The 19319-nt window shown below is 39.9% G+C and overlaps 1 protein-coding gene across 9 annotated transcripts in view; it reads right to left on the bottom strand.

The window, feature by feature from the left end:
- Positions 1–19319, bottom strand: part of DMD (dystrophin) — a 3834938-nt gene that overhangs the window by 90594 nt on the left and 3725025 nt on the right. For all 9 annotated transcript variants that reach the window (XM_073550686.1, XM_073550687.1, XM_073550688.1 and 6 more), the window contains one exon: positions 12462–12619. In XM_073550686.1, coding sequence (XP_073406787.1) covers positions 12462–12619 — 158 coding nt within the window. The remainder of the gene's footprint in view (positions 1–12461; positions 12620–19319) is intronic.

Raw genomic sequence — 19319 nt, forward strand, 5'->3', positions numbered from 1 at the left:
CCAGCAGTGAGGAAAGCAGAGCTGTGTGTCATATCACACACAGCAAGTCTTTTTTAACATTCTCTATGTCATGCAAGCGAAAAAGTCAAGAACCCTCAGAGACGAACCTCTGCTAAAAGGTGAGTAAAGTGGCTAAAAGGGGAGAAAATTGCATATACTGGAGTATTGAAGTTGCGAATTGGCAAGTTTAAACTAATGGTGTGCATTACTACTTAGATCTTTTACTCGTATTTGTAGCATAGTGCCATTACATGCAAAACTGCTTTAGTTGCAGGATTTCCTATTGATTTCATTCTTCTCAAAAATGAGTACAAGAGGAGTAAAATTTTATAGTAAAGAAGTGGAGCCCCCTTCTTGAACGAAATAGACACAATACCAGCATTTTCTATTCTTTTATTTGCCAAGCACTGGAGTTGAGCTAATGTGTAAAATAAGGTTACTGAGATCTAAAGAAACACTAGCTGAAATCATCAAATAGTCATTGAGAGCAAATGTTAGAAAAATCTATATTTCCGAGGCAGCTCCGTGGTGCGTGCACAGGTTGACTAACAATACTAATACCTCCTTTAAATAAAGAATATAATTCATATTCTATATTTGTACCAAAAAAAGGAAATCTCATCTCTGCTGGGTAGCGCAGTTCCCTATGCAGAGTATGAAATCTGTAAAGCGGGCATTGCCATTGCAGCCTGGTAACCTTAAAGTAATTGTTCCTTACACAGAGCAGAGGTTTGCTTTCAGCTTTTCATTTCCCTGCGGGCAAACACCTAGCTGAAAAATCTGCTGCCTATATTTGCTTTTGAACACTGGTCACATTCGTTTGTTCTGCCATACAAACAGGGCCCATAAACCCCGGAGTGAAGTGGAGGCAGAGGTAGAGCTGTTTTGATGACATTTACAGCGCTGCTTTGCGAAGAGTTGGGGGTTGAGCAGAGAGCATTCCTGTTCTCCAAGGGCTAACATGATCTGTCAGGGGACCACGCAATATGCCAAACAAACAAACAGGAGCTTTTCTCATTCAGCTGCGCTCTACAATACTGCAATCAGCATGTTCCGGATTGTCCTATATTCCCCAAAGGAAAATAAAGAGGCCGCTTTCCGGTTTTCATTATTTATCCTTATAAATAGACGTAAGGGAAAAAAATGCACATAAAAATCAATGCCTGACAGTTTCTTTCCATCGCATTGTTCCTTTTAGTCAGCAAGGAGTATTTCATAGAAAAAGAAAGACCGTGCCAATAAGAAAGCACAAACGTGATGGGGCAGCGTGGTAAAAAAAACAAAGAGTTCTACACACGGACGCCTTCATTTCATGCGAAAATACTGGATTTAGTTACTGAATGGACAGAACGTGCCAATTAACTTCAGAATATCCTTTTCTGAACAATGCAAACGTACAAGAAAAGTAGACTGGGCGCAGAATTGAACAGTGGTAACTACAATGTAACAAAAGTAATCTTATTCTATGGGTCTACCCCGTGTTTACATAGCAATTGTGACCCAAACACCACCACCCGTGGAAATGACCAGTCGTGGAGTAGGCTACAATGATTTCTGGCAGATGAGGGTTTCTGACGTGGACGGTTGTAAATAATTAGAATAAGTAGCTTCGTAGATAATAACTGCAGGACACACACATCTTCCAGAAGCTGCAGTTTACCGAGCTTGATGCTTCCTACATTCATTACAATCCAATGTTTACTCCAGATGTTTCACTGGGGCGAGATTACAACTAAACTGGATTTATCTGCCTGTAAATTACGCGGCGTTTGTGCCATGTCAGCAGGAATGCCCTGATCATGACATAATACAGTACCTATTTATCAGTTGTTCGCCTACACTACATTTATGGTAAACCATAGTAAAGCTGCTGCAATGTTTCCACCTCGTAAGGAATACTTACTAATATTAATTACTAATTATAATGATATAAGATTTATAATATAAGCGGTTGAACCTTTAAAAGAGAAGGTGTCAGCAAGAAAACACTGCTGTTTAAATCAGGTTTCTATAATCAATTTATTTTTTTTATTTGTTGACTTTTTATTAGAGGTTTATATTGAAACATCTAAAAGAGCAAAGGTGATTTTTAAGTGAGAAGGATATGGGTATAGGAGGAAAGCTCTTACATCACTTATTGTGAAAGGTGGATGGTAATATCAGCTGTATATAGTGGCGTTACTGGAATCATGCCTGTGAAGATAATAAGCCTGGTGAAAAGTCTTTCGGAAAAGGACAGAAGTATAGGTCTAAGGTCATGTACACATGTTGATTATTTGGTCAGTATTTTACCTCAGTATTTGTAAGCCAAAACCAGGGGTATTAGAGTAAGACATTTATGGCAATTCGAAAGTATGTAACATAAATGTCTGACAGGTATCTGTTTTACCTCCTTGCCACCTGTCAGGAAAATGAGGGCCATCATATGCCCAGTTCACACTCCAGAAAAAAAAAAAAGAAGAGAGACTATTGCATATGGCAGACTCCATAGTAGTTCATCCGACTTGCAGAAAGAGCTGTGTGTTTCACCGCTCCCATAAAATTATAATGAAAATAAAAAATCGCACAAAAGTATGGCCACCACTTGATATCTTATACTTTATAAGCCTCAAAAAGAGTGAGAAACATCTATTCTGGTAGTACAAGGGGTCTCAGTGATAGTCAAATATTGCATTATTAGCACTTCCCCATCCCTGTTTCTGCTTATTCTGTGCCTCACAGAAAAAATTGACTGTGACCAGTTGGCTGGAGGCCGCACAGCTTGGCATAGCGGGACACGTGGCCCTCAGGCCACAGGTTGTGCTCCTCTGCTCTAGATACTAGTTACCCTTTACTAGCAGGTTTTCACACAAAGAGTAAATTACTTAAAAATAAACACTTGGCATCTCCATTTGAAAGAGCGATAGCTAAAAGAGGTCCAAAGCAAACCTCTGAGCTCTAGCCAAATGAATCAGTCTCACGGAGGTCAGGGGTTGTCCAGGCTCACTAGATGAGCGAGGTTGCTCACGTCTAGTCGGCATGTGATCGCATGTATGCAAATCGTGTACTTGTGGTCACGTGTCCGCCCGCTTACGGCGCTGAAGAATCCTGACAAGAGTGCACACTGTGCACTATGAGGATTCACAAGTTTGTGATCACATGCAGTGACTGCGTGTTTGAATCCCAAGCCTACACAACCCCTTTAAGAAGCTGTACAGCGGTGCATATATATTATACCAGATGTTCTCCTAGTGTATATGGACATGATAGAGGACAGTTATTTCTTTGTTAACAGCATCTCCTGCCATTCAGAATTCAGGGAATCCAATGATCACCCACTGACGTGCAACTATCTATTACCAGTCTTCAGCTAGCCGCCAGTAGGTCACATTTGTGTTTTCTTATTGGCACTATTTTGCTTTTTCTCTGAAATACTCTTTGCTGGATAAAGGGAACAATTTGACAGAAATAACTGTCAGGCTTTGATCTTTATGGGCATTTTTATAAGAGTAAATAGAAGAAAAGTGATAATCCAAATAGGACAAACCCTTTAAATTCAAGAGTAGAAAAAGAAACTCATTCCAACCTTTTCTTGACCTGGAACTTTGGAATTTTATTGCACAGAAATCATACTCCATAAGGGAAACATTTAACAGAAGAGCATGCACAAAAATCCACTTGACTTCAACTAGTCAGGCTACAGAACAATGATGAGAGTGTCAAAGACAGATTTGGCAATCTCATCATGAGCTAGACATCCAAACACAGCATGAAACATGTTATGAAAACTGGTAAGTGATTCTCTGTAATCTGTCACATTATCTAGTAAGACCCAAAGGGAACAGCTACTAAAAGCGTAGATTTTTGTCCAATTCTTACACTATATTGCTTCAACTGAGCTGCTTGACAACTGCTGCAAATCTGCAGGACACAGACACAATGAAGACATTTAACAGCATATTTCCCAATTCCGGTCCAAATTACTGCCTCCTATGCCAAAGCTTCTTTTTCCAAGTCATGCTTTAGGTAGTATACTATGCACATCGGCTAAGATGAACCAATGAATGTTATGAAAATAGCCAATTTGAGTCATATAAAAGAGATTTCATGATATAAAATACTCTGACGCCAATTCATGAAAACGTTCTTGCCAGAAATCTGGTGTAAAACACTTTCAAATAGAAAACTTTTTGTGCAACTCAGAGGTTGCGACTTTGGGTGTTTTCACACCAATTTTGCCACCAAAATTGGCTGAGCCGGGGCAGGAGGGGGGAGGAATGGGTGTGTGACGCCACAGCTCATCTAATTAATGAGAGCGACGCCATACCTTAACCAGCAATCTTACTGCAGTCCCGGATCGGAGTAAGATTTGGGCAAGATGCATGGAAGCTCTCGCCACATTTATGAAGCAATAGATTCAGTAAGACGTGTGCGCCAAGCTTTCCAATCACAACATAAAGCATAGCCAAAACATGCAAATGTTTCATGACAGATGCAGATCCTGCACGTCTCGGCAGGTGTGTTGTGTGGGTCATTGGCACCAACGACTGTTAATGCGAAAATGAGTGGTGCCAGATAACCTCTTTGAAATATAAAAAAAAAAAATAATCTTGCAATTTTCATACTGGCCACTAGACCTAAAATTACTTCCTGTTGTTACTACGGATATTAGTAGCAATAAACTGACATTTATTTCTTAAGAATTCTAAATGGTCTGTGATGATAATGAGACTGCTGAAAAGTCATATATACAGAACAAGAAATGTAAGTCTTGTATAAGGCCTATTGGCCAGTGTGAAAATTGCAAAATTTCCGGTTTCATTAAAAAATTGAAAAATCGATGACCAAAAATAATTAAAAAGGAAATTTAACATAAGAGATAAAATTAAATAAAACAGTAATTTTCTGATGACACATTCCCTTTAACAATGACAAAAAACTATATAAATATAAATTCCAGGAGACGAAAAGGAATACAATGATTTGGAAATAAGACAATTTCTCATCCAAAAACTGTTACTTTACGGATTTCCCTTAAGGTAAGAGAAAAGAATATGCCACAGCAATCGTTAAATTAAAATAAAAGGGGGTTAGGACAGATAACTCCATTCCATGGCAGAGACATTAGGAAAAGCTTCATTGGGAAAGCTGACAGCATATTTATGTATCTGGGAACGGGATGTCAGCAGTAGTAAACATGCTATCTATATTACAAGTGACAATGTACAATGAGAAGGCCACATTTAATGAAGTCTCATACTGCAATCTCTTTCACTGGAGCCTAGAGGAAAACTGGAGACCGTCTACAGTGTATAGGGTCGGATCACAAACTGATGTGCCTGTAATGTTCTTCCCTAATGGGAAATTGAAACAGCCCAGGATGGTTTACTAATAGAAAACATTGTCTCCATCAATGAGAACAAAGGAAAACTACATAATGTCTAGTGACAGCTCCACTAAAGGAGGAGATGAGCAGAATTTCTGGGCAAATTATTCCTTCCAACAGATTTACCTTACCTATATGGTTCCACTTCATTTTTACACATTTTTGCCCTTCCAATGCTTTGGTTTTTAAAACAACATTTTTGAAGCCTAATATTTTTTTTTATTGTGCACTATTTTAAACATTGAACTATACCTTCAAAAGTTAAACTATTCAATGTGCAACACCACCAAAGTGAAAGCAAAAAGGGTGCCACTTTCTTAGAACGTATATGTTTTTTATTTAACCTCGGCAGAGATTCATATGACTTAAAAAAGAACTTCAAAATATCAGTCAAATACTTTGTAAATATGTTTTTGTTTTGCGCTGCGTCACTCCATTGCAAAGTATTCACATTTGTTACTTTTGGAGTGCAATATGTGAAATCTCTGCTTGTAGATCAACTGGTTGCTTCTTCACAGTCTTTTCTGGGGCGCAAGGTTTCATTCTACCCTCTCAAATGCTGCCAATCACATCTTGGCAGTGTCTGCGGATGTTAGCCCTGCTGCCATTGGGGCGATCAGTCAAGATAGACAGCATCTAACGTTGAGCGGTTAATGCCCTCAGGAAAAACTTGGAAAAAAACACCCAGTTAAATTACAAGTAGACATTTCACCTATTACTCTCTAAAAAAAACAAATGTGAATGTTTCTGCAATGGAGAGACATCGGAAAATGGAAAAAACAGCAGAAACTGGAAATCTTAAGGGTTATTTCAAGGCATTTCGCTCATTTTTTTAGCAAGTGACAGTTCCTTTTTAAAAGGAAGTCTGTAAGCGCCAAAATCCATTTCAAAGTAAGCATAGGTCATTATCGTTCAGAACGTGCCAAAATGGAACCCTATTTTTATCTTGAAAATTTGCTGGATAATTTTTGAAAATTTATTTTTATTTATATTCAAGTTAGGTGCTCATAGTACTTAGCCAAACTGTGTGGTCCGGAACACCCGAGCTAGCCAGCCAAACGGTCAGCACTAAGGTGCTCTAGACCAGGGTTTCCCAACTCCAGTCCTCAAGGCACACCAACAGATCATGTTTTCAGGATTTCCTTTGTATTGCACAGGTGAAGCAATTATCACCTGAGCAATACTAAGGAAATCCTGAAAACATGATCTGTTGGTGTGCCTTGAGGACTGGAGTTGGGAAACCCTGCTCTAGACTGTGTGACCCGCTTGGGGTGCTCAAATGATGTACCAATCTGCTGTTCTGGAGCACCCTGTAATGGGATTGTAGTGTGCCGATGGGTTCCCATAATAGCTGGGTACATGCTGTAGGCCACCGCTACTAGGCTTTATACAGGAATCAGGACTATATACTGAAATACTGAAGTTAAAGTTAAAATCTCCAATGGGGATAGAAAAAAAAAAGTAGCAAAATAATAAAAAAAAACCACATTTGAATCACATCTCTGTTCTCCATTTCAAAATAACAGAATGTAAAAAATAAATAAGCATATCTGGTATTGTCACATTTGTAAATGTCTGATGAAAATTGGATAACTAGTACGCTAAATGTCGTAAAACAAAGAAAAATTAAACATCAAAATTGCTGTTTGGTCACCGCATATTCCACAAAAAAAAAAAATTCAATAAAAACATTATCAGATCATATGCAATCCAAAAATGAACCATTAAAGGGCAACTGTTGTTATATAAAAGTTTTAAATATAGACAATGCATGGTGTTTCTGATCAGTAGGGGGGGGTGTCTGGGTCTTGAGACACCCACCGTTCCATCAAATCACTACTCTGAAGTCTGCACCTCCAGGGGCCCCCAGCCTGTGGCGTGCCGCTAATAGTGGCACACCACACGGCCGATATGGGGCCCGTGAGTCAGGGGGGCCCGCATCACACTCTGATACAGTTGAAAGCAATGATGGAGGGAAGCGTGTCAGCTGACGATCCTTCACCAACATTCCCCTCTTTTGCTCTGACACTACGGGTGCACGATGATGTCATTTCATCACGTACCCGCTGTGTGCCGGGTAGTGCAGCTGTGGAGACTGGAGCAGAGCCTGGAGCACCACAGGGAACTAGGAGCAGGTGAGGACTGTATTTTTTTTTTTTGTTTAATATATCAGTGAGTGAGTACTGGACTGTGGGGCTGTATTATATTCTATGGGGGGCTGCATTATACAATATGATGCGTTCTGCATTACATTCTACGGGGGAGCGGCATTATACCGAGGAGCTGCATTTTACCTTATGAGGGGGCTACATTATATTCTGTGGGGTGGCTGCATTATCCTCTATTGGACTATGGGCAGTGCATTATGCTATATGGGACCTGCAATATACTGTATCAAGGACTATGGGGAATACATTTTACTATATGAAGACCTATGGGGTGATTTATATTATGTGGTGAACTATGATGAGTGTATTATACTACATGGAGGACTATGAGGAGTGTATTATACTATATTGAGGACTATGGGGAGTGTATTATACTGTATGGAGGACAATGAGGCACATTATATTATATGGAGGACTATGGCGTGTGTATTATACTATATGGAGGACTATGGAGTGTGCATTATACTATATGAAGGACTATGGGGTGTATTATACTAAACAAGTAAACTGCTTCTTATTCATCAAGTAATTGACTTGTTTATGCCAGAACAAAAATCAATGTTCTCAGCAGCACATTGTCCGGTGAAAACTGCAGATATGCTGCTGATAACATGATGATACTGTATGGGGACAGATTGATCTAATAGTGCTTGTTCTGTCCCCATCATTATTACTCAGTCGGTGGAAAGAGGCCGGGAAACAAGCGTCGAACGACTTCAATATTGTCGATCACACTCGTTTAGCGGCCTGGACTCGGCGCATGTAAATTCAACTGAAATGCTTCTGTGTGATGTGTAATATATGAACATTTGGGACCCCATTTTAAACTTTTGCCCCGGGCCCCACTTTGCCTAAAACCGTCCCTGAGCAGTGTACAGGCTCAGTAGTAAGTCTGAGTCTGTCCGGTCACAGCTGAGTGAGAGTGAATTTACAAAACACACTATCCATAACTACAATATATAAAACTTTCATAAAATAACAAATAACCTTTGAAACTACAACTTAGCACACAATAAACAAGCCTCCAAATAGGTCCATTCATGGAAATCTAAAAAAAGTAATGGGTCTCAGAAAAAAATAAATATTTTTCATTAAAGTGAATACTGTAATTCAAAACCACAAGGTGTTTTTCAAAAACATAAGCATTATGTCAAAAGAAAAAAAAGTTAGGATTCTTGGAAGAAGAGGAGCAAAAAAAATGTAAGCGCATAAACTAAAATTTGCATGTCATTATGGGGTTAAAGTAAATGTATGACTGTTTTTTATCTTCATTTTCTGGGTTATTGGCTCCCTTTGACAAATAAGCACTAATTATAACGGTAATCTGATGTCCCAATTTGTACTGCTCTATAACATAATTTATGAAAAATTTTGAATGTTACATTCCACTTTGCTTTAACAAGTTAACAAACATGAGATCACCAATTCACAGAACAAAGATAATTGAATGCGTCCAGTTAAACTATAACCCTACAAGTAATATTACACTTCAAAAAAGTAAAAATACCTATAATTTTATTAGAAATATGTAAAAGCATACTAAGTCATACTTCTGTATAACAGGAAAAATATAAAATATATAAGCGGACACAAATTGTTGAGGGTATAGTACCAAGTACCATATCAAATCAAGGATTAAGGTTTATAATAAGTCATGTAGATTTGCACTAACATATTGAATACAATTAACCTGTATCCATTTGTTTACAATGCATATGCAATAGTGCACTTCTATACATGATAGTAAAACAAACAGATCATGATCACAGAAATGATTAACAGTAATCCAGACAGTATTTAGCATTTCCACAACCCCTGACGCGCGTTTCACACTCTGGTTTCTCAAGGGGACCTGGCATTTCGGTCATTATAAAAAAAATAAAATCTGTCACAAGGCTTTTGCTATGTAATTTGAGCGCACCATGATGTAGCATTGATTAGCAGCTCTCTATTATAACTGCTGCACCCAGTAAAGTAAGTGATACATTGCTGGAATCAGGGTCTCTTTCCCTACCTCATGTTGCTGTCAGATTACATAGCCTTTAAGGTAGTCTAGAAACATGAGCTAAGTACTCAACTTCATAACCAGTTGTCTTTTAGAGACGTGATTAAGCATTTTTTTGCATCATGAAAACTGTAGTATTCACTAAGGCAGCCTCCCCTGCGTATTCCTGTTTCACTGCTGGAAATCTATGACAGAAGCACTTTACAAATATATATATTTGTGTATATTTATATACACAAGTAAACATTTACTCTGAGTGGCAAATTTGATGGGGAGAAGAGTTTCGGATAATGCAACGCTGTTATTACAGTTATTACTTCTCACCCAATTACACTTTAGTAAACTGAGGCGCAGTGAGATAAAATAGCTTGCCCTGGGTCACTGGTAAAAATTGAGTCTGTGCTATATTCCCAAGCTGAGAGAGATTTGTTTTGTAGCATATTGTAAGCACACAACTGGTATTCCCTTCAGCGAAGAGCAGTGCTTGGCTAGAAGGACAAAATGCTAGAACGCAGCTCATAGTACTATGTGTTATGAGGCTCCAGTGTGAGATCTGTCAGTATAGCTCATCCCACGCACGGCACAGGAATTATACACAGAATACTTAATGGACGGGAAAGAAAACGAGAATTGTTCACCTTCCGCACTAATCCAATGTTGCTGAGTACACAAAATAATCTATAATAACAGCTGTGCATGATGCTGAAATAAAATAGCATTCACATCCAATATGGTACTACAAGGGTTAACATCACCCATAAGTACTGTTCTATGAATGGTAATATAAATATGTTTATATAGAAAGTGTAGATTTTATTATTACAAAACTATACAAAAATAATTTGTTCAATAACTTCTTGTAATCCTACTGTATGTACCAAATAACAGGAAGCCGGTGCTAAAAATGACTAATTTATAGAATTAACAAGCATAGATATACATTTACATCCTACTAATAAATGTCATTTATAAAATCAGAAATCTGCCAACTAGGAAAATCTCAGGTATGCAGAAAAGGGAAGAGAAGAAAAGGCGGAGGTCAAACTTTCTGCATAAGTGGCTTACAAATGGGTCTCGCCACTTGTCAACCAGGGTCAGGAGACCAGTGAAAACCTAATCGTGGACCAAGGATACCATATGTCAAAAAATCTGTTTTGCTATTGTCCACACCCACTTTCATTTTCTCCATGTGCATTAATACATTTAATGTTGCAACCCAAAATAGCCTGATAACTGGTACTGAGGATTTCCATAATCTAGGGATAGTCAAGTATAAAGTGTCTCAGAAGACCCCTTATAAATGAAGAAATGGTTCCATAAAGCATATAAAGCAACGGCACCTCAGAGGTCATTTGGAGAGAGGTGTGACATAATGCATTGTACAATGAGGAGAGCTCCTGCCATAATAGAAATATAGGCGGACACCTTCACTAGACGTCTAACATTTAAGCTGGGGTTGAAGCACACCTCCAATACAAATGTGAGACTGAGGGGCACATTCCATCTTTTGCAGGGATCCCTTACCATTATGAGAGGATTTTTAAGTTGAGATCCTGTAGTCTATAAGAGACTAATAGTTTCAAAATGTTGTGAGTGGTGTTGTAAGGACCAAACCTGGTGCCAAAGACTTGAGGTGGAAGCGCAACTGTAAGTACAGCATTTAAGGTCTTGCAGGAGATTGTGAACCTCCCATTATAATAGTTTGTGTTATTATACCATAGTCTAGCACGGTAGCTCTAATCCTTAGTTTTAGAAAAAGAGGATGCAAAAATAATAAGAAATTTCCAGCTGTACCCAGTTTCAGGTTTTCTAAAAGAAGAGTTAGGAGGACCAGGGGAAAACTAGGCACAGCCGGGTCACAAATCTCTCCTAGATTGTAGATAGGTTCTGAAGGGTCGATGAGAGATTTAAAGCATTTTTATCTCTGGCGGTAACCAGAATATTCCATGGGCTTGGTTAGAGTTTGTTACACACTCAATTTATTCCCATAGTTTAGTATCATGGTTATAGAGTAGGACCAAAACACAATTACAATATGGAGAATCAGGGAGACCAGTGCCTCAATTTGCCTTCGAGCACATCAACGGGGAAGACAAGGTCTACCACCATTCTATGCAAATGACAGGATTATCTTACAGATCTTACGTAGTTTATCACAATATGATTTGGGGAAATCATACATTCTAGAATATTATGAAATGTTTACATAAATATAGAACAATAAATGCATACAATTATAAGGACTTTATTGCTATGAAAGTCCTAGCATTTCTAAAGTAATGTAGCCAAGGCATAAAACATTGTGATTGCTTAGCAAGTCATTTTCCATCCACTTCTTTCAAGAAACCTGTTCATCTGCACACTTCAGGACTAAAGGCAGAAGGAATATTAGCGTGAACGTGAAGTGAACATGTCATTCAAATTTTATACAGGCGCTTTGGGGAAATGTTCATTCCTGCACAATATTGTCAACAGAAAGAGGAATTATACAGGATAAGGTGCAGAATAAGAACATCTTATATCGCTATTACATGTTTCTGTCTTATCCAAGAAAATCCTGAAGTTACTTAGGCAAAAAAACTCCAAACATACACCCTTAATCAAGACAGTGCAGTTGATATTCTTTACTCATCAAAAACAAATCTTTAAATCCCTGTTATCTTTAAGGAGCTTAAGATTGCTGGAACCCCGCTGTTTCTGAGCAATGTTTGTTATGTAGATGGAAAAATGAAACAAAAGGCAAATAAAGCTAAACATTCAGAACGCTGTGCCAAGAGATTAGTGATCTAGAATGAGAAAATATGGGAGAAACCCCCCCCCCGAAGAAAAAGAAAAGTTCATCCATTTCCTATAACCAACTTCATTTAATTTACAAATGCAAATAAGCTCACGAGGAGAAGACTGTTAGAACATGAATACTTACATACTGAAAGCAGCTCCTGACACTGGGTTCTATGTTACTTCCGCCAAAGGAGGCCACTTCACCCAGCTGCCGTGGAATCTGAATTGCGTCATGGAGGAGAAGGCCCAGTCTTCGTTGGTCACAAAATCCAGTAGAACTTGCCACTTGCTTGAAAAGATCTGCAGATTGAATTTTAGCTTTCAATGACACATGTATCAAAGTCAAATGTTACAAATAACTTTGAGATATCACATTCAACCCCACAATAAGGTGCCAACAAACCTTAGATAGCTGTCGGCTGACTGTTATTCTTCCCCGCTCCCCACATAAACATATGTGCTTTGAACAATGGGGAGAGTGGAGTAAGCAGATGTCAGACACTTCTGGGAGCAGGAAAACAAAGGATGGGGCATTGAAATTTAACATGTCTAATCTTACTTTTCCACAGCATCAACTTTAGAAAGAAAGCCAGCAGGCACATATACCCAGTTGATAGCTGAAGGGTTCATTCATCTTGAAGAGGAATCTGCCAACAGTATCTCACTCCCCAAAACTATATATATATGTGCACATAACTCTTCCAAAGCCAAGTCCAGCAATACATTTACATGGTGAGTCCATTACTCTTTTACTGATAAATCAGCGTTTGACTTGATATGCAAATGATACAGTACATCGGAAGGCTTCTGTACTAGCTCTATTCTCTGCACAGCGCTGCCTCCTCCTGCTTGTCTGACAGCCTCTGCTGTGTAGCTTAAGGCAAAGGAGCAGTCAGTCAAGCAGGCAGAGGCGTCGCTGGGCAGGGAATAGAGCTGGAGTGACATGGATAAATAATTATATAGGTTGAAAAGACCTAGGTCCATCAATTCTACCTTTATCCACCAATTGTACATTTTGTCACTAATTTAAGTATAACCCGCAATATTATGTGCATCGAGGAGATCATCCAGCTCGTTTTTAAAAGCTGTTATAGTCACTGCCATTACTACCTCTTGTGGTCGGGTATTCCACACTCTGACTGCTCTAACTGTAAAGAACCCTTTCCAATTTAGCTGACAGAATCACCTTTCTTCCACCCGTAATGATTGTTCACTAGTCCTCGGTATGGTCTTTGGAAGGAATAAGTCATGTGCCAGTCCTTTGAACTGACGACACATATTTATACATGTAAATGAGATCTCCTCTGAGGCTAAGCTAAACAAGCCCAACTTTTCCAATTTCTCATCATATGAGAGGCCTTCCATCCCTAGTAATAATCTAGTTGCCCGTCTTTGAACTGACTAAATTATTATCATCGTTTTTAAAATGTGGAGCCCATATTCTAGATGTGGCCTCATGAGTGATTTATAAAGGGGTAGTAATATGTTGGGATCGCGGGATTTTCTCTCTTTTTATACATCCTAAAATCTTGCTTGCTTTTGCAGCTGCTGCTTGACATTGAGTACTGCTGCTCAGCTTACTTGTAGCAAGAATACCCAAGTCCTTCTCTTGATCTGTAGTCCCAAGTATACTCCCATTTAATATGTATGCAGCAATAGGATTACTATGTCCTAGGTGAATTACTCTACATTAACTACATTAAATCAAATTTGACAAGTGTTGGTCCAGTGAGTCATCTTATCCAGATCGTTTTGCAATATTATAAAGTCAAGATCAGATTTTAATATCCTATATAGTTTTTGGTGTTGACAGCAGAGACTGACACTTTACTCTCAATTCCATCCACTAGGTCATTAATAAAGAGGTTAAAAATAATTGGTCCTAGCACAGATGCCTGTGGTCCCCACTGCTGACTATATCCCATTTAGAGAACCTACCAATTATGACAACTCTGTTTCCTGTCATTTAGCCAATTTCTTACCCATCTGCATATAGTTTCCCCCAGTACCCGCTTCTATAGCTTCAGTAGAAGGCTATGTTATAAGGTTATGTTATAAGGTTATGTGGTACAGTATCAAATGCCTTTGCACATTCACAGATAGCTTTTTAATCTCATTTGCATATCAATTCAAGTGCTGATTTTAAGTACAGGTAACAGACTGTTTAGGTAAAGGTATTGCTGGATTAGTCTTTTCACATACATAGTTTGGCTTGTGAAATTCGGTTGACAGATTCCCTTTAATTAATGTGTATGGGGGCCTTTACATAAAGTAATCACACCTTTGCGATTATTGCTGGCCTCACTGCTGATATATCTTCTATCCTTGAACATTAAAATAGTATGACTAAATGATTATACAACATAGGACTCGATCACTTGTTACTTCATCTTGCTGAAAATATTGGCTGATGTTTTCTGGATTATGACCTCTAGGAGAAGGGGTACCTTATGAAGAGGCAAAAAAAAAAAACTCCTCCTGGAAGCTTCCCAAAGTGACTATTTGGCATTGTGACAAAGTATTCTGTTGTAATATAATTTGCAGTGTTTGATGCCACTGAGATAGCTCCAAGGAGTCGTTAATTAAAGGGAACCTGTCACCCCCCCCAGTGCATTTTTCACTAAAAGAGCCACCTTCAGCAGCACTAAGGCAGCATTCTGTGAAGGTGGCTCTTCTGTTTCCGACCCCCATTAACTCCAAAATATAGACTTTTATAAATAGTTCCTCATACCTGCATTCTGTCACAGAGGTATGGTGTATCCCTCCTCCCAGCTGTCCATCAAGCCCCCTCTATAGCGTCCCTGCACCGCCTCCTTTTGTATTTGCCGTGACATGTTGTCGGGTGCCTGCACTGTGACAATTCTCGAGCATGCGCAGTGCGCGCTGCCTGTGAACTGCCATCAGGCTATCCCGCCTGCGTGTTTCTGCGTCCTCAGAACCCACCCCGCCGTGTGTTATGAAGTATTCACACTGCGGGGCGGGATCTGGGGACGCAGAAACACGCAGGCGCAATAGCCTGATGGCAGTTCCCGGGCAGCGCGCATGCCCGAGAACTGTTGTCACAGCGCAGGAGCCCAACAACATGTAACGGCAAATACAAACGAAGAAGGCGGTGCAGGGACGCTATAGAGGGGGGTTGATGGACAGCTGGGAGGAGGGACACACCATACCTCTGTGACAGAATTCAGGTATGAGGAACTATTTATAAAAGTCTATATTTTGGCGTTAATGCGGGTCAGAAACAAAAGAGCCACCTTCACAGAATGCAGCCTTAGTGCTGCTGAAGGTGGCTCTTTTATTTAAAAATGCCCTGGGGGAGGTGACAGGTTCCCTTTAACAAATATTATTAACATTGGTCAAAAAGATATAAAACTGGGGCAAGCTGTGTTGCACTGCAATTTTCATAACACTCTATTCACCCCAATGGGACTAAATACTTTAACATATTGTTCAACCTGTTTTATTTAGGAATAGTGAGAAGCGAGTATACTCGTTGCTTGGGTTTCCCCGAGCATGCTTGGGTGATCTCTGAGTATCTTGGTGTGCTCAGAGATTTAGTTTTCTTTGTCTCAGCTGCATGATTTGCGACTTGTAGAAGGCTTGATTACATGTGTGTAATGCCTGTTGTCAGGGAATTCCCACATGTATTCAGCCAGTCTACAAGTCACAAATCATGCAGCTGAGACGAGGAAAACTAAATCTCAGAGCATGCCAAAATACTCAAAGATCACCCAAGCAACGATGCTGCTCGCCCATCACTATTTAGGAACATGGAGCTGAACAACGGAGCAATGGGGATATTTTCCTTGTTCACTTTGTGAAATCATGTTTGATTTTTCCTAATGGAATGTGTAAAACATATCTGCTATGTGGTAGATGGTGAAAAGATTTACAAACTATCACTTAAAAGGCCCACTTACGCCTGAACAAGGAATTGTAGATACTGTAGATAATACAACTGTAGCCACTAAACCAAAAGTTAAAAAAAAGGATTGTGTTGGATTGTTCCACACAACATAGGAGGAATCAATAAAAGCTCTCCAACCAGTAGTCAAAAGTTACCCTGTGAGTGTTTAAGGGGAGGACAACGTCAATAGAGTTCCTGTTAGGCGTCAGGTTCCTGCAGCTGCACAGCAGGAATCCGGAGCCATACATCCAGCGGTCTCCCATTCCTTTCCGACTGCTCAGGGACCTGCACAGCAATCTCGGCGATCCAGGCACCCTGCTCAGACCAGCTCTCTGGGTCTGGATGTTGCTGCCACCTCTGGACCAGCAATGGTAGCGCAACCTGCTTTGCAGGAAACCACTCCAGAGGCTAAGTCCTCTCGCCGCGCTACTGGGCATGCCCACGAGACGATCTCCCAGTGGAGATCAGGGGTCACGTGCTCAGGTCCTTCTCCTGATCTGATTGGCCTATCTCAGAGGTCTGGAAGGTCCCGGAAGTGCATGGCAATAAAAGGCCTGCATGGCCTCTCGGACATGCGCTAGTATAGACTATACTTGCTATGTGTGAATGGTGACGGATGTATGATTCTGGTGACTGACTCATTTGAAACCCCTTCCCTCTGATATTACGTATGTGGTTAGGGAATTAGAGTTATAGTCAGCGCCAGTCAGTGGCAAGCCATACGCCACAGTGCATACTGCACCGCTACACTAGCGTCCGATAGTGTTATGCCTCATGGCACTGTCGTACAGCGGCAGTAGTTACCGCCACGCTGCAGTTAGCAGCACTTACCGGCGTCCGCGGTAGCGACGCCGCACGCACGGTAGGTCAAGACGGACATCGACCTCTGCCTTGGCCGTGTCTTGTGACCATATACCGTGTGTGCAAGCCAGCTGAGACCTGTGAAGCTAACAGGCTCGGCGTTTATGCTTTATTTATACTAAAGTGCCTCTGTGAGTTTAACAGAGTCCGCTCTGCGCACCTCGGGTGACGTTTAACCCGAGCGCAGTATACCACCATATAGCGAGTCTGCCATTACTCAGCAGCGGTTGTTACACCTACTGCACGGTGGACCCCGGGCGGTGAACGCACTTCCTATTTATATTTAGTGCGTTCCGCCGTCCCTAACAGTTCCTACATGGCTGGATGAAATGGGGTAACTGCCTACAGACTTCATCACCTCAAACTACTTGGAGATATCTCTTAATAATGAGCAGAATTTAATAAGCCAACTCATCGTTTGTTTTTGTTTTTTACTGGAGTCGTATTTCTTTTTGCCGATTTTTTTTTTTTAACAAAACTCTTCAAAAGAACGCATTTGAATGAATTTTGAGAATAATCCAGAAGGCTTTTTCTCTTTTTTTTTTTTTTTTGGTAAAAAGTAAAAAAAAGTCCCATGTTTCGCAAAAATTGAGCTAAAAGAACGGACATACATGAAATCACTGCAGGCGACTCTGGAGCATTTGCGGCAAAATTTAGCGATTATTGAAAACAAAAAGTTGCATTTGATGTATCCATCAGGAAAAGCCCCGCCGATGTAAAAAAAAAAAAAAAGCCAATCAAAAAGTTGCTAAATGAGTTATTCACTCTCCAAAAATGGTGAAAACGCAATGCTGAATCGGGCCCCAAGTATGGAGATTAACTGCTATTGTTAATACATGTTAAAAGACTTATCCTAACAAGTATTCTTATCAGTACCAGCCAACCAAAACCAGATAGTATACAGATTTTAATAAAGTTAATAAAAAGCAGTAAATTACACTGCCCCTGTTATTCAGAATTAATTACAAAACCAGGTGCGCACATTCAGTATTTAGTGAGATAGATAGGCCTTAATGGGCTCCGATCCCCACCAAGATCTCTCCTACCTCTGCCATCATTGTCACAATGTCTTTCTCCACCATAGTTTAAATCTCTGCATCTGTTTCTGGAAAAATGCACTCACTTTTTCCTTCTGCCGCTCCTTTCTTGCCCGCTTACGCTCCCCTATGCCTTTTCTGCCAGCACCACACGGCTTCTAATTTGCATCTAATTTTCCACCCCATGGCTGTCTTAGTCCATTTCTCAAGGGCGGCACTGGGCTATGTCCCGGTCTGGTCGATGGTTACTCATTTAATTGCTACATTTACTGCAAATAGTATTGAGTGACATCAGGAAAGCGAGTTTTGCACTATATTACAGCTTGACTCCATTCACTTGAAGGAAGCTTTTAAAACATTTTAACATTTTGGGTTAGAGTTGAAAATACCATGAGATAAAACATAACACCTTTTCAATCCCCCCGTTGGTCATTCCCTGCCGCCACATACATCCAACAACTGGCCCCAGCTAGTATGTACAGCACAAAACAATACAGGCTAATGACTGCCTGCAGCAAGCGCATGAATGGACGTGGCATGATCACTGAAGACCACCAGAGCAATGGTGCTGGAGTGGCCAGGTAAGTAAACAGATGAGTATTGGCAATATTTTAAATTATAGCAAATTTTCGAGTTACCTAAATTTTTTTACATTCTGGACAGACTCTTAAATCATTTTTTACAAACTAATACCTGATAGTTAAGAAATCTAACTAACTTTCTCTTTTTTTTAATTTCAAGACAAAAAAGAGCTGAACTGTATATGTTGTTTGTTAGAGATAACTTATTTCACAGCAGCTTCAAGCAAAGCAAAATTCGCCCCGTGTAAGGTGTTTTTCCCTGTTCGCTAAATAACAAGGCTGTTTAATAAAGAAGCACTTTCCCACTAAGCACAATTTCCAATAAGATTTCGGAGCAAGTCACAAGCATGACACAGACAAATTATTGTGCTTCTCTGTGCTGCCATTTTATCACCCTCTGGAGGCTGTTTCCAGCTCCCTCCATTAACACCATGTTGTTTTGGTGCTTTTCTGTCCTTAAGCCTCAGCATGTTTTTCAAGTTCAGCACTTTTGATTTACCGATTTGTTTACAACTTGGAATTTGTCTAGGCATAAATGAATGTGGGAAAAATGATACTGAAGCATACAGATTCCACTTGTAATTCTTATCAATAATATTACATCTCTGGAACAT

The sequence above is a fragment of the Dendrobates tinctorius genome, unplaced genomic scaffold (genome assembly GCF_039654945.1).
Source record: "Dendrobates tinctorius isolate UK_male_01 unplaced genomic scaffold, ASM3965494v1 ptg000166l, whole genome shotgun sequence".
NCBI lineage: Eukaryota > Metazoa > Chordata > Amphibia > Anura > Dendrobatidae > Dendrobates > Dendrobates tinctorius.